Below are 24,490 nucleotides of genomic sequence, written 5' to 3' on the forward strand. Positions count from 1 at the left end.
AATGTCTAAAACTAGCAAGGTAAGTAAAAGCACGCTGTGAGAAAAACTATGAATTTCCATGAAGTTTAAGGTCAAATTTTTTGGAGCGACAATAGTAGTAAAAAATATTATTATTATTATTATTATTATTATTATTATGAGAGTAGAACAACTTTAAAATTGTTACATTTGTAACATGTTTGAAACAAATTTGTAAACACATAAAACAAGTGCAAATTGAAAAAAACCTTTTTATTTTTTGCAAATTTAACAAGACAAAAATGAAAACATAAAGTAGTTCAAATAATACAGATAAAATTACTTATATTGAAGAAAGTACTCATTATACAGAATGGCCCATTTCCGAGGGTTATGTTACTCTTTATATCAGGCTGACTACTTTATATGCCGTTGGGTAGTTTAACCGATATCAATGCATCATATATAATAAGATGATCATATGTTTTGTAAGTAAAATCTTAATATGCAAAGTTACTAGTAACCATTGTTAAATAAATTTGTTGGAGTATTTCAAATTTGTACTTGAGTAAAATACTTGAGTAAATTTGGACTAAGTTACTTAGTTACTTTACTTTGCACCACTAACTCTCACTGCATACCAATCAGTTGGTTCACACTAGCAATAAATGTCAATACAACTGGCAAGGCAAGTCAAGGCAAGTTTATTTGTATAGCACATTTCAACAACAAGGCTATTCAAAGTGCTTTACATAAAACATAAAAGCAACACAGGGCAATATAAAAAGACATTTTAAAAACACTTAAAAAGAGTTAAATAGAAAATAAAAACAAGAAAAAACAGGACTGGTGTGCAATTTTGCCCCCTAGATCATATTACACTATCCACGTAAATAATTTTATTCTGAAAAAAGTGTCAGTGACACACCGGAAAATGAACTGCTGTGTGTGTGATGCTTCAGAGAACTCTGTCAAACAAGAGGCAATAGACCGTCCTCCTCTTTGCTATCGCCTGCCACCGGATGGTTTCCTTTTATTTTTGCGGAAGTGATGATATTTTCCAAGGAGCTACATTATGTAAATTGTATTGCACAATCGTACACGTCTAGCTGAGTGTCATGTGGCATTGAGAGTGGACCCTCTAATCAGCCAGGATTATGTGTAGCCAAATGAAGATCAATTGAAATAATTCTTAAGTGTGTGGTAAATTAGTTAAGATCTCACATAACTACATGTTTGTGTGAAGCCAAAACTGATAGGAAGCAACACCAGAAGTCTGCCTACTAGTTATATATATAACTAAATATCACTTATTAAACCTCTTTTCAGAATGTTTTAATTTCTTATCTTTAGCTAAGTATGTAGTTTATTGCACAAATGGGAAACAAAGACAAAGTATAGCCATTTTAGAGCTGCAGGGCGTGTGAGTGCGTGCGCGCGCATGTCAATCCCTTGCAGCGACTATTCAGCTAAACCTGTCTTCCTTCAGATCGTTTTGCAGAGAGGGCTGTCTTTATTTGGTCATCACATGAAAACCAAGTGCCATAGTGTCAGCGAGTCGATTCTGTGTACCCTGGGTGCATTCCTGGGTTAATATTTCACTGCTTGATGTTTGATATTGTCTATCTTTGCCTTCAGTTTTCTCTCTATAGTCTTCAGGGGTTGTCTCTCCTCTCACAGTAGCCCACGCCCGTGCATAGGATGAAGTAAATGTTGATTATGTAATCAGCTCTCAGGGCAGACACAGGCCAATTCTTAAATAATATGTGCTCAAACAACTACGGTAATGCTCCGAAAAAGAGCGCGTTGCCACATATATTGCATTCTTAAACACATACTGCTACAGAATATTTTCCTCGCATTCCTGCCTCTCGGGCAAGCAAGCATGCGCATGAGACGCTCAGCTTTGCCCTAATTTGGATATGGTAATGAGTGGCTTCAGACAGCCAATGAGGAGCGAGTATCCGTACACGTGACGCTGAAATACCGCTTGGGAGGCGGGGTCAAGCGCGGAGCTTAGGTTAAAACCAGTGGACAAGCCACAGCGCATTCAGTGTAGGGAGAAGCAGGGACTCACTATGAGGGGGAACTTTGTTACTATGAAACTTAGGAATATTTGCAAAATATTGTAAAAATTATCAAAATCCCTCGTGAATCAATAACCTGCCCCTAGGGTTTGAGGTTTTTAGTTTAGTTTGCCCGGAAAGGGCTTCAACACTCACTATTCTTACACTTTTTTGAAAGAATGTGTGAGACAGACAGTTAGCCAGCTAGCTAGCTAGCTGAGAGGTGATACAGGCGGCAGGAGAACAAAAGATTTTTTTGCGTTTTGGCCGGTTGTACTGACACCAAGTCCATGCAGAACGTGTCATTACCATCACAATGCCCGTTTTACTTTTTCTGATAGACACGTCCGCTTCAATGAACCAGCGCACCCATCTGGGCACTACCTATCTGGACATAGCAAAAGGCGCTGTTGAGACTTTTATGAAGGTACTGTAACCACGGGACACATTAATATTGGGAGATCCCGAGCGGGATTGCGGTTCGGATCATCATTGTACTATTGCAAGCTCGCCTGTCAAACCTGATCTCTCCGATAACCGTAAATAATTCTCTACTATTTCCACAGCTCAGAGGGAGAGATCCGGCGAGCCGAGGGGACCGGTATATGTTGGTAAATTTTGAAGACGTTCCGTTTGGGATAAAGGTAGAGTTTGTTTTCGGGTCATGTCCAGCTTTACATTGCGCAGATTCACTGTCCCTCCATCGCTCCACCACGTTGTGATCACTACATCAATTGTGTAGAGAAAATCTTCAGGAGGAGCTTTCATACCCCTTTTAAAACATGGCCGACATTTTGTTTCAATGTGAGCAGCAAGGAACTCTGGGTGTTATTTATACAGCGAGGTGATATCTGGGGGGAGGAGGAGGAGGAAGGGGTGACAGACTAGCTTACTTTACTTGTTTAGACCAAATTGCCGCTTTAGTCACGGCACACATTTCGACTTTACCACTTTATAATTTATGATCCCAGGCCAGGCACTAGCCTGGTAGAAACGGATCGAGGTCTTGGCTGCAGTGCTGTCAAATTATTGGCTGATAGAGAGGAAGCGACCTATATGTATGTTTATCACTTCTGAATTATAATAAAAACATTCAAATTAACCACTGACTTCTGTAGAAGTTGCTTGGTGTTCACAACAGTGGGGTAATTATCTGGCTTTGTGTGTGTTATTAACCAAATGTTTTGTTGTTTCTTTTTAGGCTGGATGGAAAGAGAGCCATGCCACATTCATGACAGAGTTGAGGAACCTCCAAGCAAACGGACTCACAGCTATTGGCCAGTCCTTGAGGACCGCTTTTGATTTACTCAATCTCAATAGATTAGTGACTGGGATAGACAACTATGGACAGGTATGTAGTACTGAAGAGGCAGAGAGGAAATCAGGTTTATTAAGTGTTATGACAATATGCCCCCACAGACCCCCTTCACCCACCTCTATCCCCAGTCTTACAAGCATCAACCACCTGCATACTGTGACCCCGCACACTTTCAGTCATGTGCTCATGACACAAACATAACAGCAACAAGGTAAAAAAGACAGGAACAACTTTATTTTTTCTCCTCAGTAACTGTTATTGATTTCACTATTGATTTGGTGACTTTAGTTTGTTACATACTGCCACTATGCTCTAAATAATGGATAGCGTCATGCTAATATTTTTAGAAGTATAGAGATTAGAGCTGTAAATTAGCTTTGAAACAAACCCTAGAAGTGCATGATGTATTTAAAATTTGAGGATCTCTTACAGCCTTAGAGGCATAAATAGTTAATGAAGTCTGCACAGATATGCACCCAAGTTGGTATTTTATTAGGTACACCTACCTAAACCTAATGCATTCTTATACAAGAGATCTGCTTCAGATTCTACCTTTTTAGAAGGGTTAAAATGTTCATTTTGTTGAAACGCTTTTAAAGAGGTGTTGATTCAACTTAATGGTCAATTTGGAGGTGAACTGTATTGTGTTATCCTGAGAGGTGTTTCTAATATTTAGTATACCCTCATTGACATAAATGAGGCGGACAGAATATTTGAAACACCTCTCAGTAATGGTACAGCTTCTGAAATGACCATAAAGGTGAATCAACACCTCTGAAACAGTTTCAACAAAAATTTTACATTGCAACCTTCATAAAGGTATGATTTATTGATGGGCCTTTGTTTAGACGCCCTAATGTTTTGCCCGATAGACCTAAAGAAAATGGTAACTAAATGGAGTTTATTGGTTACCTAAGGACCTTTTAAACTTTCTTGGTGAGTTTAAATTCCATGGTCATCCGTGCCTTGATAAGCATATTCTCAAGCTTTTTGTAAAAGACACTTTTTCCATTTTTCTGGAATGGTCTTTTGTGTTACTGATGCTGAAATTTTGACAGATTTGTAAAGTTCTGCAACTAGGATTGTTTTTTCTATTCAAGTAAACAGCAAACGTAGGGCTTTATCTCACAAGAATGTCTTTGAATAATTTAAATATTCTGATCTCAAGGTCATGAATGTTAGGAGATTCAAGAAAAGGCTTTACAATGTGAGATTGCAAGCTAAAGAAGAAGTGCACTTTAAACTAGAAGTCATAGATGTTATTTCCATTGTGTTCCACAACTCTGTTTTAATTTGTGAATTTGAAACAAGTCTCTCCTTCAGCTAAACAGCAGAGTAGGCCTGATTCACAGCTGGAAGCCTGCATTCACATAAAAGTAATTGGGACTGAATATAGCAAACAAATATTTGTTAAATCCACAAAGTCTGCAACCAATTCAATATTACTGGCCCAGTTCCAAAAAGTGCCGCCTAATGACATCACCAGTTTAAGTCTGTGGTCAAATTTCCAGTTTAGGGAGTTAGTTGGTGAAAGTAAAGCTGTGTGAGAAAGGGTGTGATAGATAGAGATTGTGGTTACAGTTTTAGAGTGCTAATCTCATGTCAGCCTAGTGATATATATCTGCAACAGATGACAAAGTCTTTTGTCATGCTACTTACCATGTAGTGTAACACAAAATGACCAGAGTGGCTCTATCCTGATTTAGTTTCATTAGAAAGAAAACAACAACTGCAGAAAACAGCTCACATCGCCCTGTAAGATTTTCCTGTCTTCTGTCCAGTGTCTGGAAATGAGTTGCAGTTTTCTACCAGGGAAACGGAATAGTCATTATTAACACTAACTTTAAAGTCTAGTCCACACCCAGTTTGACTGGTAGGTGAGTCTGCACGCTTGTGGTTGATGTAGAATTTGGACGTCTGTTTTCCAGCGTGGAGGTAAGTCGGGAGGGAGGGGGCAATAGTGAATATTTAAACTAGCATTTCCTGACTCACAAATGGAAGATCCCTACCATCCCGGGTAATGCATACATACAGCATACATAATACATGTCAGACACTCTCGGGGAGTTTGAATGTCAAATGCCAACCACGCTGTCAGGCTGGCAGAAACGATATGGACACAGACACATGCCTGTGAACACAAACTGCTGAGGGCAAGGTTACTGTGTCCTGCACCGGTCTGACCTCTAATGACAGGTTGACATTATTTATAATTTAATGACCTGTTCTGTCCTCTGTACCTTTTTCAGAACTGAAAGGTCAGTTTCAAAATCCTCACATTTGACAAGATAGACCCAGCAAATGTTTTGCATTTTTGTTTAACAAATGACATAAGCAATCAATTCATAAAAATGTTTGTCAAATAATTTAAACACTATTGATTAATTGTTTTTGGTACTACACTGGTGCGTCACATCTTTTGTCAGCTGTTATCTGTTGTATTTTTTTGTTTCCTTTTTAAAGTGAAGCTTAACCAGTTTGCCACAAAGGATTTTTTAAGGGAAGTGGAACAAGTGCGCTTCCGCATACAATTTGTTTATTGAGCAGATTATTGGGTTAATGTTTGAAACAAAGAGTCACATTCACACTAATATTGATATTGGGGAAACCCTATACTGTCTTTTATCAGTACCCATAGTCATTTGATTTAAGCAGGACATGGGGTGCAGATGTTAAGTGATAAACCTAATTTCCTCTGAACTCAGACAAAATTATCTGAAAGTCTGTCATGTCAAGTTTACGTGCAGAAAAGCGGTCAGGCCGAACCTTTTCAGGTGCGGCTCTTTTCTTTGAGCAGTCAAAAGTGGCAAAGGTTTCATCAGCACTCTGATGACTACACACACTTTTTGTCTGTGTTTTTCTGTCTCAATTAGCTTCAACAGCTGTGAATCAAAGCCAAACCAAAGTGATGCAGTAGCTTGAGCTTGGTTGGCTTTGTATTTGAATACCGTCCGCTTTTCTTTCCAATTTAATTAATAAAGAAAAGTCGACTTTGATTTTTCATCCTCATGTTTCTAAGTGCTCGAGGTGTAAGACGTTCAGTGGGGGAGAGAGCTAGAGAGGGAGAAGACAAAGGGGAGTAAAGCTGTGGGGGAGTTAATATTGCCCTGGAGTGCTTCTCTCTACAGTAACAAAGAGCCCTCCAGGTTGCCAGGCATCTGAGATGACTCTCCCCCTGGGGGATGAAGAGGAGTATGGAGGTAGAGAGGGAGCCAGCCAGCGGGTAATCCTGACACTGATTACCGTTTCATTAAGAGAGGACAGGAAAGGATGAGTGAGGAAATTATATGACCAGTGATGTTTGGTTGTAAGTTAACATGTCAGCGGGGGTGATAAACAGGGCTCTAATGGATCTCGTTCAGTCTGGCATTGCGTTGGCAGACCAGAGATCCTGCTGTTTCAGATGGACTTGACTGTAGCTGACTACATAGACAGCCTGTTTATGAAGTCAGCTACAAATGATTGGGGCTGCAATTACTGGTTATTTTCATCATCTATTTATGTGTTGATTATTGACTGGTTAAGAATTTGGTCTGTAACATGTCAGAAATTACATAAAAAATGCCTGTCGCAATTTCCTTAAGCCCAAGGTGATGTCATCAAATGTCAAATAACCCAAAGGTAAAGTTATTCAGTTTGCGTAGCTGTAACCAGAAAATGTGAAATTTGACTTAAACAATGAATCGATTATCAAAATAGTTTAGTAGTATTATTTTTCCGTTGATCGATTAATCAGCTTATTGTTTCAGCTCTACACATGATAATACCCTGACCTGTCAGACTGTAGTGGACAAGTTTACAGGCTGCTGTTCTGTATCATCAGCATGGACTGATGTGATATCCCGTAATCTAATTTTAATAGCTGTATTTGTTTTTTTTTTTATCCCCCATATGATCATCACCTAATTGCATAGCAACAGTAAAAGCTAAGTGCGCTGATGTGACATGAATTAAATCATCACTCGTCTGGCAAGTTAGCCTCATCGCCATCTCATTAGCATGCTAAGAAAGTGCTTGATATCATAACGGGATTTTGGGGAGGACAAAAAATGGCCAGGTTGTCATGGATACCTACAGTACAGTGGATCTTGGTGGTATCCTGCTCTGTTTACTTTGGGCTGTCTGTGAAACTGGACAGATCCATCATTCACCAGAAACCACAGCCTACAGGTAGAGTCCAAACTGAGTGGATCCACATCCATTAATAATTGCACCGCTGTCAAAACAGGATGGCCTTTATGAAGTCTCTGTATGACTCTGCAATGAGGTTCAGTGTGCTGACTGTTTGCTGACAGGATTTGTCTGGCGGCATTCAGGTTTTACACTGTTAACTCACAAAGTTATTCTTTGGCCTCTGTGGATATCCCACAGGGCCGATGCATAGTGATAAATGCAGTGCTGCTCCAGTTTCATTTTATCAGCGTGGAGTGCTGGTGTCATGAAATATTGTGGGGTCTTGCAGAAAAAAGGTTTCGCACAGATCCTCAGGTAATGTACTCTGCCATTGTGGAGGACAGAGTGAACATACACTGCAGATACACACTAATACTGGTCTCAGGTGTATAGATATAGTCACTCTGTACTAAAGACTACTTTTACTGTTCCTTCTCATTATTCCCTTAAATTAAGGTTCTCTCTTTCACACACCCACTCACTTAAAATAGATCCCTTGTAAGTCATCTATATAATGATACGTTATCTGTGCTCATTTATGCCTCAGACCTTCAAGTGTTATAAATATACAGCTGCTAAATTCCAATATGAATTTTGCTCTTGGCTTCTATAAATGCACTTAACCCTTTTTTAGTTTGACACATTACTTTTGTCTGCTCTTGTGGTTTAGTTTTTTAATTTATTGTGAATATGTCTTTATTTACTCTTCACAGGGAAGGAATCCCTTTTTCCTTGAACCGTCCATCATAATCGCCATCAGTGACGGCAACAAGTTGACCAGCAGTGGCGGAGTCCAAGATGAGGTCAGCCAAAATCTCCACAGAGGCGAGGGGTCCCGGCCAATCAGGACTGCTTCCTGCTTGGTTGGATGACAACTCAGGAGCCTGTCTGATCACACAACCATGCAGACAATGTTCACTTTAACACAAGCATCTATTACTTCATCAAACCATTCCCTATTATCTGTCTCTCTGGAAGCTAAAATTAAATTCACAGAACTGACCTGACAAAGTATTTTTAATAGTTAAGATTATCATCCCATGACTATGTAAAGCAAAACAGTCCGACCATATTGTCCACTCATAGCATCATCTGTCTTACTGTAAGCTTCCACTAACTTAAATATCATTTAAGTTTAATTTCAATGTCACATTGTGATAAGGGTTGCAACTAACAATATTTTATTATCGATTAATCTGCCAATTATTTTCTCAATTAGTCATTTGATTTGAAGTGTCAGAAAATTGTAAAGAAAATACCCCTCACAACTTCCCAAAGCCAAAGTTGACACATTTGTTTGTTTTATGTGACCAACAGTCAAAAACCAAAAGATATTCAATTTACTATCATAAAAGATTAAGAAAACCAGCAGATTTTCATATTTGAGAACCCACAGTGACTCAAATAATTATTTTTATCATTAATTATTCTGCCTATGTTTTGACTAATTGATGAATCCCTTGGTCTTTAAAATGTTAGAAAATAGTGTAAAAAGGCCCATCACAATTTCCCATAAATTCATAGTCATCTCTGCCATTCATGTTGAATATTTCTGCTGCTGCTCCCTGTGAGATTGAGAGAACTCTATTAAGCCATGTAGTCAGCTTTGTAGCTCAAGAAGCAAAACTTGTGGAGGTCAAACACATACAATTGAAATCCTTGATTCTGCAGCCACAGTCTAATTTATGGCTTCTGTGATAATTCCAGGCTTTTGCTTGTTCAGACTGGGCACAAGTTACCAAGTGACGCTTGGTGGAGAAGTTTGACTTTACAGTTACAGCTCTTCTAATAGTTATTTAAAAGTCTGGGCTGCCTAAGAAATGTCTGAAAAGAAAATGTATAAGAAAATCAGAATCTGTATATGCGGAGCAGTATGATGGAGAGAAACCTGTTACTGTGATAGGATGATGCATCAACACTATGACATCTTTAACAGCTGTCAGTTTGCAGTGGGTGTCTGTTTAAATGTTTTTAGAGTTAATTGTTATTGTTTATGACCAGATTTAGATCTGCTTTTGTATACTTGATGACAACCCAGACAATTCCCATAACAATCTTGCTCATTGATTTTCAACACTCACACATTGTTTCGAGTTAAGATTCATGGTTCATTTTGTCATTGACACTCAATCCTCTGTTTCTCTCCTTCACCGTCCAGCTCCATCTGCCTCTGACCACTCCGCTGCCTGGTAGCGAGTTGACCAAGGAGCCCTTCCGCTGGGACCAGCGTCTGTTTGCTCTGGTGCTACGCATCCCCGGCAACGCTTCGGTGGAGCCCGAACCCCTCGGTGGCGTCCCACCTGACGATTCTCCAATCACCCCCATGTGTGAGGTCACTGGAGGTAGGCGGACTGAGTACAAGCTGGTGTTTGGTTAATGTTTAATATGTGTTTGAAGAGTGCATTGCTTAAAGGGGCACTCCGATTATACACATAGTCAGTTTACGCGTCATGAGGAGTACTACTCGGCCTGTGAAAATAGTTAGTGTAATGTCTTCTGGAGGAGCTTTGTCAAGCCTGAGAAAATATCAGGGTTATCTTGTGTTAGGCTTTAGACTTAGACAAATATTTGACAGACAAACAAAGTTATAAACTGGGGGAATGGAGTTTGAAAGATAAGGGCATTTAAAAGGCAAGTAAGGTTTAATGAAAGATGCTATTAAGTTGCATTATGGGAAGTGTAGGATCCAGTGATCACTATGGGCGGTTTCTCGATTTTGACCATGCTTTCTTTAATCTGTCTCTTACAAGTCTCCAGACTTTATGGAAGTACAATAGTAAATCAGTAGAGTATTGTTTTTTTAAAATATAGTGAAACCCTTATGGAATTTATCCTGAGCATCCTTTGAGTGAGTTTATTACTTGGTGTCTCCAAACAAAGAGGGATATTTTGACATTGTCTTAATTGCTGCAGTTAAGTTGGTGATAATAATCTTTTTTTTTTCTTATTGTATTATAAATACAAATATGCCCAGCCCGCATAAGCCTACAAGACACAACAAATTGATATAAACCAGATCCAGCATGTAGCCCATACTTTTTCAAATAACTGTTTGCAAACAGTCCAAAAATTAAGAAAGCCAATTATGTAATTTACATAATTGGATTTAAAGGACTTTGGGTCTGCAGCATTTATAAATTATTAATGAAGTATATGTAATTGTAACCTGCAAGAGAAATAAAAGTAAAGACCACATAGTCATTCTTACCTTCTTTTTCAAGCATTATAGACAGTTCCTAACGTAAAGACATCACAGTTAATTCAGTCTTGGATCATCTGTACACAGAGTATTTATGTGATTTGTTATTGTTCACAAAGTATCATAATGTATTTTATTGTGTGCAGCCAATTATTTGTAAATGGATGTCATTATAACCTTATTTTGAAAAAAAAAAAAAAACATCATAGACATATTCCTCTTGGGAGTGACATAAGCCTAATTTCTACAGCAGAGCCTGGTGGAACATGCTGGGACAAGCTCAAAGTATTTATAACACCAGATCAAAATAGCTATTTGTTAAATGCATTCCATAGCACAGCTGATGAATCATCTCTGTTAATACAAAGAAAGAGGAGAATAATGGGTGTGGGGGTTTTTTTGAGGGAAAGAACTTAATGATAGACAGAAAGCTTGCCTTGACAGCTGACTCCTGTAAAGGGACAGCCCTAAGCTCTGTCTCAGCACCGTCTTGCTCAACATTCAGAGTTACTTGTGTTTACAGGTTTGCCAGTGGGAGGTGAACAACCCAGTACAAACACAGTATGCTCTTGTTTTAACCAATGAGCAAGTGTGCTGGAGCCATTGTGGAGGGGTTAAGTGCTTTGCTCAAGTGCACTTCACACTTATAGAAGTAGACTTTCATCCCTCCTGTCTCCAGTCCTCATGCTGCCCGGTTGTGGAAGCAGCTGGCAGGAGGACTAGACTAGAATGATGCTGATGGCAGGTTAAGATTAACACACACACACACACACACACACACACACACAGAGGGAGCAGAGCACACCAAAGCTCTGTGTAGCAGTCAGTGGTGCTGAATGCAGAACATGACACAGCTCCATTGTCAGTGACAGTCTACAGTACATGCTGCCTGTCCATTACTGCTGATGGCAGACCTGACACAAAGCCATGGCCTATTGAAATGAGTGAGTGAATGGGTGCATAACAAGGTCATTAGAGGTGAAGTTGGAGGCAGTAAATGGCCAGAAGGCTGAATTAGACTAATCGGTTGTCGCTTTGTAAAACAGTGTGTCTGATTTATGTCACCTTTGCTGCCCTGTGACTGATGCTGTGACAAATAAACTAGAGCAGCTTCAGAGCTACATTTCATGCAAATGTACCTTTTTGAATTCCTGTAACATCTAGTAAGTGTAAAGGACTGATACGGCCCCATAAAGATGAGTACCGTGTTAAGTAGAGAGCACTTGAAATTGCACTGTTCCTATAGTCAGGCACTGCAGTGTTTTAAATTCAACTAAGAGCACTCTACATTCAAATAGTATCATGTGTTTTTTACACAGGAGAATTATATATTATAGTATAAATTCATGGTTAGGTTTGAGTTCTGAAAGCTGGCACCATTTTGGAGCAGGTTTTAAGTTGGTAAAACAATCAGATTTGTTAAGTCTTGAATCTTTTATCTTCTCTCACAAGAAAAGCAACATGCAAAACATTTAGGTAGTTATTTATATAAATAATATGGCTGGATATTGGCACTGATCTTCCTCAGAAAGTCCTGATTTGATTAATTTTTGGTCGATTTGACATTTATCTTGTTATTTATCTGATGTACCTGACTCTCAGCCGAATCAAAGAGCTTCTCATAATTAGTCCTTGAAACTTCAATTTCTTTTTATTCCACAAGCAAGTAGCTATCGCATACATGACTTTTTCGCAAAAATAACCTTTTTGTCCACGCTGTAATAACATGATTTCCACAATGTGGACATCTTACACATCATGTAGCCCTCACTGCACCATTGAGGAATGATGAGGAACCACAGTCTACAGATAACATTCAATGCAACTGTACAAATATTCACTGAGTAAAGGCAGAGATGCAAAGATCAGTCTTTGGATTTCAAAGAATTGATATTGGGTCATTCAACTGAAAATACCTTTTTACCCAGTACTACTAAATGGAGAATATGTAATCTGTCTTTTGAAACTTGAGTTTTAGTTGTTTGAATGTTAATCTTTGAGTTTTAGTTAAAAAAAGAAAAGTAAGATATTAATAAAGCTGCATTAATTAACATTGTCTATAACTATAATTAGCTCTGACATGTAATGTGAAAGTGGTCGCTCATTGTGACAAACCCACAGAGAATTATCACCCATCTATGTAGTACCCCTCAGCTCCATGGAGCCTTCCAGCCTCTTTTAGCTCAGTATTATGCTTTTATGGCTCATTTACTGTGCGATTCGGCCTTAACTGTTCCAGCAGCAGCAGGCAGCTGTTTTCAGCAAACAAGCTCTGATAAACCCACTGTACATCACCTGCTCAGCACCAAATGGCAAACAGACAAAGTTAGTGAAGCTGGTGAAGAAGTTGGAACATTCAGCAGCTAAAGAGCCAGATATTTTTCTCAGGTGTTGGTGGAGCTAAAAAGAGAGTGAATATATTAATATAAATTTGATTCCAAATGAATGAAAATGTTTATCCAGGTGTGATGAATGTGTTCACATGGCAATGTTAACATGTTAACACATTCACTAGGACTTCAACTTTGACAATATGAGAAATGTTGTTCTTTCAGCTTGTTCTACTGCCCCCTAGTGGCCCAAAACATGAATTAATGCAGCCTTAAAACTGTTGAAAGCTAAACCTAAATAGATTTTAAAAGATTCAGCCATAATAGGTGGATTCAATACTTCATTCATATTCAGTTAAAAGCTACTGAACTCAAATCCTAGAACATGTCTATATTGTGTGTGACTGTGTGTTGCAGGACGTTCCTACAGCGTTTTCTCTCAGCGTATGTTGAATCAGTGTCTGGAGTCTCTGGTGCAGAAAATCCAGAGTGGAGTGGTGATAAACTTTGAGAAGACTGGGCCCGACCCTCCTCCTTTAGAGGGTAAGAGACACATTTGTTTATCTAAATGAAATTTGTTCCTGACTCTATTTCTAAAAGAACTTTTTGACAACTGCTGCACTGCATCTGTTTGATTAGTAGAGAATCTCTTTGCTCTCTGCAACCTGCTGTTTTATTTTTTATCCTCTCTGAGCTTTTCTTTACTGCTCTTTATAAACATCTGGTGGATGCCACTGTTTAAACCCCTACTGCCTACACACTGTTACAGTTTATCAAAATCATTTTGTTGTTTTCATACCTCACAAGCACCTCCTTGTCTTTAACTGCTGATGGTTATTTTACCTGTGAAGTGAGCTCCCCCTGTACTGTGTCTGTCCAGACGCTCCAGCTGAGGCGTTGAAGTCCGGTCCACAGCCTTGGCATTGTTGTCACAAGCTGATCTATGTACGACCCAACCCTAAAACTGGTGTCCCCATTGGTCACTGGCCCATCCCTGAGGCCTTCTGGCCAGACCAGAACTCCCCTACACTGGTAAGAAAAACTTGGAAGAATCAACAAAAATATTTTACATTTTTATGGTTTGACCATGCACCTTTTTATAATACTACAGTATATAAGGCCTCTGTTAAATTTCTTGCATTCATATCCTGGACATTTAGCTGACAGTTTTACTCATGACCTAGGTCCCAGAGCAAGAGCAGAATACAAAACTTCACAATGATTATCTTTACATCAAATTTTTTTTCAAATGTTTGTGTCCCAAAGAGATACCATATATAATAAAGATGCAATAAGGGAAAAGAGACAGGCATAAAAAGTATATTTGTTTGTTCACATGGACACTCAACATTAAAATATCAGTTCCTATAATAATAATGATGATGATGATGATAATAATGATAATGATAATAATAATGATAATAATAATGTAACAAAAAGGGTAGCAGTGAAGGTCATTTATGGCACAATATAACAAAGGTACAGCATGGGCACAAGTGACTAAATGTTCCATTTCATCAGGTGTATAGACGGTCGAATACAGGATTTCAATGCCAATTATTCACAATTAACTTTTTTTTTTTTATATATATATATATATATATATATATATATATATATATATATAATTTTATATATTATATTATAATTGTCTTTTCATTGTGAATTTCTTTACATTTCCATATCGTAAACAGTAAAAACAATGGATGAAAGGTTGTTTTCTAAGACTTTTATCTTCAAAATGACATGAACAAAACAGAAACCACAGTGTCATATGTTCATATGTTCTATCAAAACAAGCACTCTTATTTTTCATGTAAATATTTTTTGAGAAAGTGACATCAATGTCAACACACACAATAAAACGTGCCTGTGTGTCCTGGATCACTTGTTCATATTTGCAGGTTTACAGGCAAGTACAGTATGTTAGCCATATATACATATATAAATCAGCTATACGATTGGAAGTTAAATATCAGCTGATAAATATTGATAAACCTATAATCAACTTATCCTGGGTTCAGATGGGAGATAAAGTATACAGTTTTTTGCAGACAAGCTAAAAAGTGCATTAGTCTGTATCCATTATGATGATTTTTACAGTGCAGAATGTTAATGTGACTTAACATTGACAATAACAGTGTTTACCTGTCCCTCTGTGCACCACCCAGCCCCCCCGCTCAGCCCACCCCCACGTTCGCTTCTCCTGTCTGGACGCAGAGCCCATGGTGATAGACAAGGTCCCCTTCGACAAGTATGAGCTGGAGCCTTCGCCTCTAACGCAGTACATTTTGGAGAGGAAGTCCCCGCACACCTGCTGGCAGGTACAGCACCATCTCAAACACAAAACAAAATAACAAACACTTTGTGAGAAAGGACTTCAACATTAAATCTGAAATCCATAATGTTTTAAACATCTGCACCTGGTGGTTTGATGATAATTTCATTCCGTCACATAGCTGGATACTAACAGTGATGTAATAAATGCAACATGAGTGACTTCTGACAGAACGGCTGTGATAAACTGTACATGCTAACATGTTAAATGATGCATACTAAATATTTGCAAGTAAAGATAATGTTTTTATGCTAACATATAAAATGTTACAGGCTACACTGCAGCATGTTTACATCCAGGAGTTTTTATGCATGTTAACATGCAATATGCTATACTAACATGCTAATGTTAGCACAACAGCAGCTCAAATAACAGCTTGGTTTAAGTACATCTGAGGCTGAGAAAGTCCAGCTTAGACTGATGAAAGAGGATAAACCCTTTTTGGTTTAGGTATTATGGTCTTTCCACTGCTGCCACCCTCAGACTAAATTTTACATCTTTTTCCCCACTAGTAATAAGGGTCGGAAAATGGTTGTCCGTCCATATTTCATTCATTCTTTAGCCTCTCTGTAAACTTTATTCCACAATATTCCACTTTTGTTTGCTGGTTGAAGAGTTCTAATGTCACCACACATTCATTTTTTTTTTTTAAATTAACAAACATTAATTTTCTCATTCTCATTCTTTTAGGTGTTTGTATGTAATAGTGCCAAGTATAGTGACCTGGGCCAACCCTTTGGCTACTTAAAGGCCAGCACAGCTCTGAACTGTGTCAACCTGTTTGTGATGCCCTACAACTACCCCGTGCTTCTGCCACTTCTGGGTAAGACTGGTGGATCCATGCCACATTTGGCATTCTTCCTCATTTTTACTGTCACTGTATGTGCTCCTTTGACATAATCACTCTTGGTAATGTCCCATTATTTTAGAATATTAGTAATTTATAGTGAAGTAGAGACTTTTGTACTTGAGTTATGTTATGCTCTTTGTTTTTGTGTCATGCATTTCCTCCACATTCCTCAGCACCTGTAAATTAACACATAAAAGTATGAAATTGCTTTCTTGTATATCTTCTAATTCTTGCTTATATTGCAGATGACTTGATAAAAGTGCACAAGTTCAAGCCTACCATCAAATGGCGGCAGTCCTTTGAGAACTACCTGAAGACCATGCCTCCATATTATATTGGGGTCAGTGGACTTGGCATCATTCTTCATCTCTTTTAAGTTTTTTTTTTTCCCATTTGATGGACATACGAAGACCATAAAAGATGCTGCACTGGTCTTATTGCTGTGTTCTTTCCATAGTCCCTGAGGAAGGCTCTGAGAATCATGGGAGCACCAAACTTGCTGGCCGACAACATGGAGTATGGCCTGAGCTACAGCGTGGTCTCCTACCTGAAGAAGCTCAGCCAACAGGTTAGAAGTTGGATGTCTTGCTACCAGTATTGTGATATTCTTTATTTTTTAATTGTCAACAAATCCAATGAAAAGAGAAAACCTGACAACAAATTGATCCAACTAACAAGTATTGTGTGTGTGTGTGTGTGTGTATCCAAAGCCTGATATATCTTATTCCTCTGTGCCATAGAGCTCAATTGTTGTTCAAAAAACTATTAAACGCATCAAGACGCAACACCGGTCCTTCACTACGATAAACATACGCCCTGTTTTCAATTTGAGTCAGTCTCACATAAACGATCCTACTGCCGTAATTACTCACCAGCGCACCAAATTCAAGGCTGAAATTATTCCCCAAATGCACTAGTTACTCCTGTTGGAGTAACTTTTGATAAAAGCCAGGGTGGGTAGGCCTTAAAGTATTGAGACACGCACCAACACATTGTTGATTTTGGTCTTTTTTAATGCCATTTGTTGACCATAACAAACTTAAGTGTTGAAAACAGTCAAGTAACAAAATGCATTGTCAGACTTTTATTCTTGGTTACTTATTCTTTGATCAGTGCTTTCTGATTTAAAGCAAAATGCATCATGCTTATAGACAACGCTAAATTAATGAGCATTTTAGAAGTTTTTTATTTTGTTAAATGCTAATAAAAAATACATAGTAGAAAAATCACATTAATCAGCAACTTAAAGTAAGAAATTATTTACTTGCTATGGGTACCGAAAATTCTCATTGACCTTGCTACCAAAAAATAATTTCTAACCCTAGTGTGCAAGTTATTCATATTATCTTATACTTCAAGTAAGAGACTGAATGTAACTGCATATTATGCACCCAGTCATATTACTAATTTGCTCACATTTCCAGTCAAAAATAGAGTACGACCGCCTGATTGCCTTGATTGGTAAGAAGCCGCCACCAGAGGCTGGCACCAAGGTGCGTTGGCGGGGTGGAGGTATATCTCTGGCCCAGCGCAGGGACTTCATCCAGCAGCTGCAGAGTCTCACAGGAGAGGCTCCCACTCTGCCTATGGAGCTCAACACCAAAGAGTTCCAGGGCTTTCACCTGGCACTGCTCAACAAGGTAAGGTTGGATTAATGTTTTTTTTGAGGATACACAGCTTTTATAAGCAAGTTATACAGTCATGATTACACACTTCAACATTGTCTTTTACTGTTGTCTACTGAGCTGCATTGGACAGTTCAACTCAAGACCAGTTCCTTGTTCAAATCACTCATTCACTTTCTGCTCAGACTTTCCCTGCCTTCCTGGCAGCCTCCCGAGGTTTTAATTGAGATGTTTTATATAGTTTGTTTGTGTGCTTGAGGGCTGTATCCACTGTATATCCACTCTGTTATGGCCAAAGTACTACAGTATTTCACCAGAAAACGACCATCTTTCCTGACTTGAAGGAAGGCCGAAATTAAACTTAAAACCCTTGCTTTGCAATCCCAACTGTCTTGTGTCCTCATCAGGGCCTGAAACCACAGAGCTTTAGGAATCCCTACGACATCCCCCGCAGCCACCTGCTGGACCAGCTCAGCCGAATGAGGAGGAACCTGCTCAACACCAGCGTCTGTAGTCTCAGAGGGCAGGACTCAGGTAAGTCATTGTGCAAGTCTGTTTCCTACACCCACTGTTGGATGAAAACTTTAACCACTGACTAAAGGTCAGCAAAAAGAGAGATTTCAGCTGGCGTTAAGTTGCTCTTTAAGAGCAAAAAGTGGAAGATTTTCCCTACATGTTGGTGAACTTCCCTGTCTCCTGTCCAGACCAGCTCCACAGCGTGCCAATAGCCCAGATGGGCAACTACCAAGACTTCCTCAAAGCTGCTCCTCAGCCTCTTCGAGATGCAGACCCTGAGCAGCCCAAACGTCTGCACACATTCGGTAACCCCTTCAAACTAGACAAGAAGGTAAGTCCCACCGACTCATATTAACCCTAACCCTGATCCTCTTTCATGAGTAACAGACAAATGAAAATTGACCATCTTCCTCACTCGTCTCTCAGGGCATGATGATCGACGAGGCAGATGAGTTTGTCACTGGCCCTCAGAACAAGGGGAAGAGACCAGGAGACAGCAACAACATGTCGGGCGGAGGGCCCAAGAGACGTCGCTGCATGTCACCTCTGCTGCGTCTGGGCAGGGCCTACACCCCTCCAGTAACACCCCCTGCCAGCCCTCGACCAACAGCAGGTGAGATGTGTATTGAGTCACTAAAGTCACTAAACTGGACATTGGATCATTAACATTTCTGCAATACTTGAAATAATTGTGCAATATTCTCTCTTTAATACTCCTGTGCAATATACTCTGTTTTCAGTTTAAAATTCCGTATTTATTGATATTTATTCATACTTCTATTACTGCTGTGCAATATCCACCGTCTCATAATCATCTTAATAAGCTACACTTGACAGTACTCATTATTGCACTATTACTTATTACTTATATTATTACATTGTATTATACCATACATACTTGTCAACCTCTAAATCCACTTTGGTCCTTACACTTATTTTAGCTTTTATACTTATATCCACTTTGTACTTAATAAACCTTACCTGTATTATAGAGTATTATATTTTGATTTGCTTAGCACTTCTATTCCTGTGTGCACTGACGTGATAGTGAGCAGCTGTAACGAAAGAGTTTCCCCTCGGGGATCAATAAAGTATTTCTGATTCTGAGACTATGACATGTATAATTACACATCTTAATTTTAATTTTTAATTAAATGATAACTGTTAGAAACAGTTTTAAACTCTGATTAGTTTTTAATTCTCATTTTTGATTGTAATTTTCTGCATTTTGGAAATGAAGCCAGTTCTGCTGACACAGTTCTTCTAAATCACTCAGGATTAGGCTCTTCACAGTGGCATCGGCAGTGGCATACACTCTAATATCTTACTCTACATGTCCCTAATGTTCTTCAAAGCTTTTCTGAAAAGCAAGTACATCAAAGAACTTGGTTGCCCTGTGTTTGGTAGGAAATACATTTTATTTATTTTATAACATATTTAAAATGTTGATGGTTTGTATGTGTTAAAATGTTGTTCAATATTACATTTAAAACATTTGAGTCTAAAAATAAGCCTTTCTGTCTCATAGTGTAGTTTAAAGTAGTAGTGTAGTTTAAAAGTACCCTGTGAAGTTTTCTTGTAAACAAATTTCTGTTTACATTCAGTGTTTCTCACCAAAACACATTGTGTGCATCCTTGAGGTATAACAAATGTGTCGAATGCATTTCAAACTCCACACCCCCAGTCTGTAACAAGCCCTCCTCATGAGGAGATCACTTATCAAATATATATAATCTCTGAACCTGCAGACATGGACATGAATGATGGAGCACCTGAACCGGACCTGATCATCAACCACCTGAATCAGAACCACTATGGCTCAGACGGGAGCTCGGACTCGGAGGGGGATCATCCTTCGGGGCCTGCCGACTACCAAGAGAACCACACTGCCATGGACCCCCAGGACTTCCAGCACGGGGACGAGGAGGAGAACGGACGACCGCAGGCAGGCGAGCTGCCGCTGGGCAGCGAGGGAGGATTGGAGATGGTGCTGGTGGAGGACCAGCCCCCTCGCTACTTGTCACCTGCAGCTCTGAAGAAGCACATTCACACCGAGACGACAAAGGTCAACAATGAGCTGAGGTCGCTCATCAACAAGGAGATCAGAAAACCTGGCAGACGTATGTAGCCAAACATAGTTTAGAGGGGTGGGCAAAATAAAAGGAGTAGCCTACGTGTAGGGCTGGGTATTGATGGATATTCTTCGATACCAGTGTCGATATGATTACCTGAGTTTGGTTTTGATACCAAAGCAATACTTTTTTTTGGTACCTTAGTTACAGAAATATAAACGTGAACAAAACAAAAGCCTTTTTTTTTATTTAACAGAAGAAGACAAAGTTCTCAAATGTTAAATGTTGTCTAAACACAAGCAGCCATATAAGAGCTATGCCTGAATTGATACTTAATGCTATGGACATTTCAATCAGTACCAAACAAGTATTGAGGTTTCACACCCAGCCTTATTTACTTGTAATTACAGTAATTTTTGAACCTCAAAAATTGTGAACGATTTGAATCATCACTTCTCTCAACAAAAAACTCTGAGCTTCAATATTTATAACAGGGCTGTTATATTGAATGGCATACTATTACAAGGTGACACTGTTATTTTATTCACACTGTGTTTTCTGGTTTTACAAAAAAGAAGCAAGAAACTGGCCCATCCTTCTTCAAAGTGTTTTGTCCTAATTTGCCAGAAGAAACCACATAAGCATTTCCTTTTTCCATGACAATCAAGTTTTGTTCTAACCTCAAACAAAATTGTTTTTCTCAAAAACTGCATTACAAAACAGCAAGCTGTTGATTTAATTAGGTCCAAGTCATTGATGTATAACAAAATTGAGACGCTTCATTCCTTTTTTTTTTTCTTGTTATATATTAGTTTTGGTACATAAGTACATATGTCCATGTTAAAATTGTGAATATTGACAAATAAATAGATAAATAAAAAATATCCTAATAAAACATTCTTTTAAAGAAGGAAACTTAGGCAGCTAACAGAGACTAACAGAGCAGGTGTGTGAGCTGACAGAAAGTCAGGGTCTCTAAAATGAGGTCAAAAACAAATTACATAAGTAACAAATAAGAGTTAAAGCGTAAATGTGTCTGTGCTTTCTGGTGGGGGGGGCTATGTAATGAAGTCACTGTTTCTATATAATTTCCAACAAATCTCTGGTAATTTCTTGTTAATTATTGGCCAACATATACACCAATGATGTATATGTCAATATATCTGTGATAAACTAATATCAAAGGACAGAAAATTAATCAAAAATAATTTAAAGAATAATCGTTTAATTTATTAAGCAAACATTTTCTCTGATTTCAGATTCTTAAATGTGAGGATGTGCTGCTTTTCTGTTTTTATCATTTTAATATCTTGAATATCTTTGGGTTTTGGCCTTTTGATCAGATACACGTAATTTGAGGACATCACCTTGGACTCTAAATGGGCATTTTTTTACTACTTTCTGACATAGATGTCAGAAAGTCTGACACAAATAATTAATCAGTCAGTTGGTCAAAGAAATAATCAAGATATGAATCTATAATAGAAATAATCATTAGTTGCCGCACTAGAACAAATCACCTTGATAATTAGACATTTTCTGAGAAGAAATTTGAATATTATATGATATTAGTCATTAGCATTCTACTGTATGTATAGAGTGTTGGATTAAAGACTTCAGCTGTCCTAGAAACAGCAAAAATCAAGTGATTAATCCTCATTCACTTGCTCTTTCTGTTTCAGACTACGAGAAGATCTTTCTCCTCCTGAAGCAGATCCAGGGCACTCTGGACACCCGACTCATCTTCCTCCAAAACATTATCAAAGAGGCGGCCAGGTACAGAGTTCAACCCTCCTCTGACATCACAGCATTACTGTTATTACCCTGCTGTCTCAAATAAGCTGTGAACAGAACCATTTGGAGTTGTGGTTAAGAAACAAATCGCCTGTGTTTCACTTGTAGATCCTGTAGCGCTCTATCTTTGCCTAGGCCCTCCCATCACAACTGTCTTCAAATAAAGAGCAATTTTTTATCCTAGGGCTGGGACCAACAAAACATCAGCATCAGCATCTTGAAAATATGATTGTGAATACACCTAAAATATTGCTTTTAATGGACTTTATTTCTACAGAATACAAACCATAACATTTGTTTTTATCGTTTGTTCCTTGCAAAGGTTCAAGAAGCGCGTTCTCATCGAGCAGCTTGAAAACTTCCTCGAAGAGATCCACAACAGATCCAATAACATGAACCACGTGGACACTCTCTGAGACCGGCTCATTCCCAAACTGAACTTACTGATAATGAACCCGACAACCCTCCACATCCTTCCAAAAAACACCCCTCCTGTACTGGGGCCCCCACAGAGATGAGACAGCATCCAGCTCTCGAATTATCACCTCTTCAGTGGACGCTCATCATTATCTCAACATTATTGTTGGTTTGCACACAGTATAAACTAAAGGCAGTGTTGACCCTGGATGATGCGAGTGCATTTTACAGATATCCAAAAGGGGGAGCGAGGAAGCATTTTATTGCTACAGGGGAAGTGTTTGCCTGTAGACATTTGTGCACAGTTGTTTTCCGTTTCTGTGAACCCGTCCTGAGGCATTCCCCTTGATTATTCTCCTCCCCTGATTAGATTTTCTTCTTTTTAAATGACAAACGAGAGTGAAAAAAACTCTCAAACGAGGAGGTGGAGTAAACAAGCGAGTGCAGGACTTTTCTGGAGAGGAACAGATAGCGGCCTGCACTTGGATGTAATGTTCAGTCATGTTTTATATGGAATGATGTGACGTACAGACAGTGTAGGAAGGGTTCTGGTTGTGTGTGGTTGTGTGTGCGTTTTCAGCCAACTCAGGGTCACACAGGATCCAGTGGAGATGCTCATGAAACACTTTTCTTCCCTCATGTCTTTCATTAACTTTTCCCTTCTTTTTAGATCTTCTACTTTTAGGGCGTTTTGCTTTGTGTGAGAGTCTGTCGTTCTGGTTGACTGTTGAAATTTACTTTCTACACTCCACTAACTGAAGCACTCCACTGCTGCGCTCTTAAATGGATATGACTTGGCTCAAGTATTGAATTTGTCTACTTGTGGTTCATTTCAAATCTTGAATTTGTCAACTTGTGGTTTACCTACCAGACTAACAATTAATATTACTGAGTAGTAACTTAAGAATGAATAATTTTTGTGTCCCCTTGGGGGGGGAAAAAAAACTGATCCACAGTTTTCATTACGCCAGGAGAAAGTCTGTCTTTTGCATTTCAGGTTTTCAGAGAGATCAACAACAAAATCTTTTTGAATGATGCAACATCATTGGTTACAAATGTTGAAATACAGGGACAAAAAGCTCAGGAACTAACAATAATGCATCATAATCAGCAATAACGTTGGAGATACTTTTACCCCCCATTTTTATCTTTATTTTAGCCTGAAACAGCTGATATGCAACACAAACTGTTGTCCCCTGGATTGTTGATGAACCGAGGTCTCGGATGCCAGCTTGTCTCAACGTGCTGGTCGCTGCCAAATAACTTAACCCGCCCCCTAAACTCCTCCCCGCCATGAATCTCAAACCAACTTCTTGTCACTTAACCGTGAATGCACTTGTGTAAATTTGAGAATGTTTGTTTATTTAATGTAATTTAAAAGTATAACTACCTTTTTGTTGCAGAAGTTTTTTTGTTTTTTTCAACAGTCCTCATTTTTTTTGTCAGGCCTGTTCAATTTTCTCAAATATACACAAATAATCTGAATTAAGGTCTAGAGGTCAAGAGTTGATTTCTGATTCAGAGGGCAGCCCTCTTCTGTTCCCTCCCTCCTTGGACAGGGACCAAAATCTGCCATACTTGTCTTTGTTTGTGAAGAGGCCGCTACCAAAAGAGTATTTTGAATACACTGTAAAGATGTAAATAACCCTAGAGTACTATTTAAAGAGAATGTTCAGTGGAAAATGGCCTTTTTGTAAGTATTTCCATGAATAAAGTTTCTATTTTACACTGTGAAGGGCCATGTAAATAAAGTGTTCTGTAAAGATGTGACTCTACGTGTTTTTGTCCACGTTTGTTGGTAATTTTAGTAAAGAGAAATGAGGATTTTTATTTA

General features: G+C 38.7%; 1 protein-coding gene across 2 annotated transcripts; it reads left to right on the forward strand.

Annotated features, from left to right (window-relative positions):
* The first annotated feature begins 1,995 nt into the window (after positions 1-1,995).
* Positions 1,996-24,426, forward strand: ints6 (integrator complex subunit 6). 2 transcript variants are annotated; one of them, XM_044215726.1, is made up of 18 exons: positions 1,996-2,451; positions 2,591-2,668; positions 3,226-3,375; positions 8,229-8,318; positions 9,674-9,857; positions 13,462-13,587; positions 13,925-14,076; positions 15,216-15,368; positions 16,073-16,205; positions 16,478-16,572; positions 16,690-16,800; positions 17,657-17,872; positions 18,265-18,391; positions 18,562-18,704; positions 18,800-18,986; positions 20,122-20,493; positions 22,128-22,221; positions 22,562-24,426. In XM_044215726.1, the coding sequence occupies exons 1-18, from the start codon at positions 2,341-2,343 to the stop codon at positions 22,653-22,655; spliced, it is 2,616 nt and encodes an 871-aa protein (XP_044071661.1). In that variant the 5' UTR covers positions 1,996-2,340; the 3' UTR covers positions 22,656-24,426. The 2 variants fall into 2 exon arrangements, with proteins under 2 accessions (XP_044071661.1, XP_044071662.1); XM_044215727.1 differs by lacking the exons at positions 22,128-22,221; positions 22,562-24,426 and having other exon boundaries at positions 19,650-20,150.
* The last annotated feature ends 64 nt before the right edge of the window (positions 24,427-24,490 follow it).

Source organism: Siniperca chuatsi, linkage group LG12 (genome assembly GCF_020085105.1).
Source record: "Siniperca chuatsi isolate FFG_IHB_CAS linkage group LG12, ASM2008510v1, whole genome shotgun sequence".
Classification (NCBI taxonomy): domain Eukaryota; kingdom Metazoa; phylum Chordata; class Actinopteri; order Centrarchiformes; family Sinipercidae; genus Siniperca; species Siniperca chuatsi.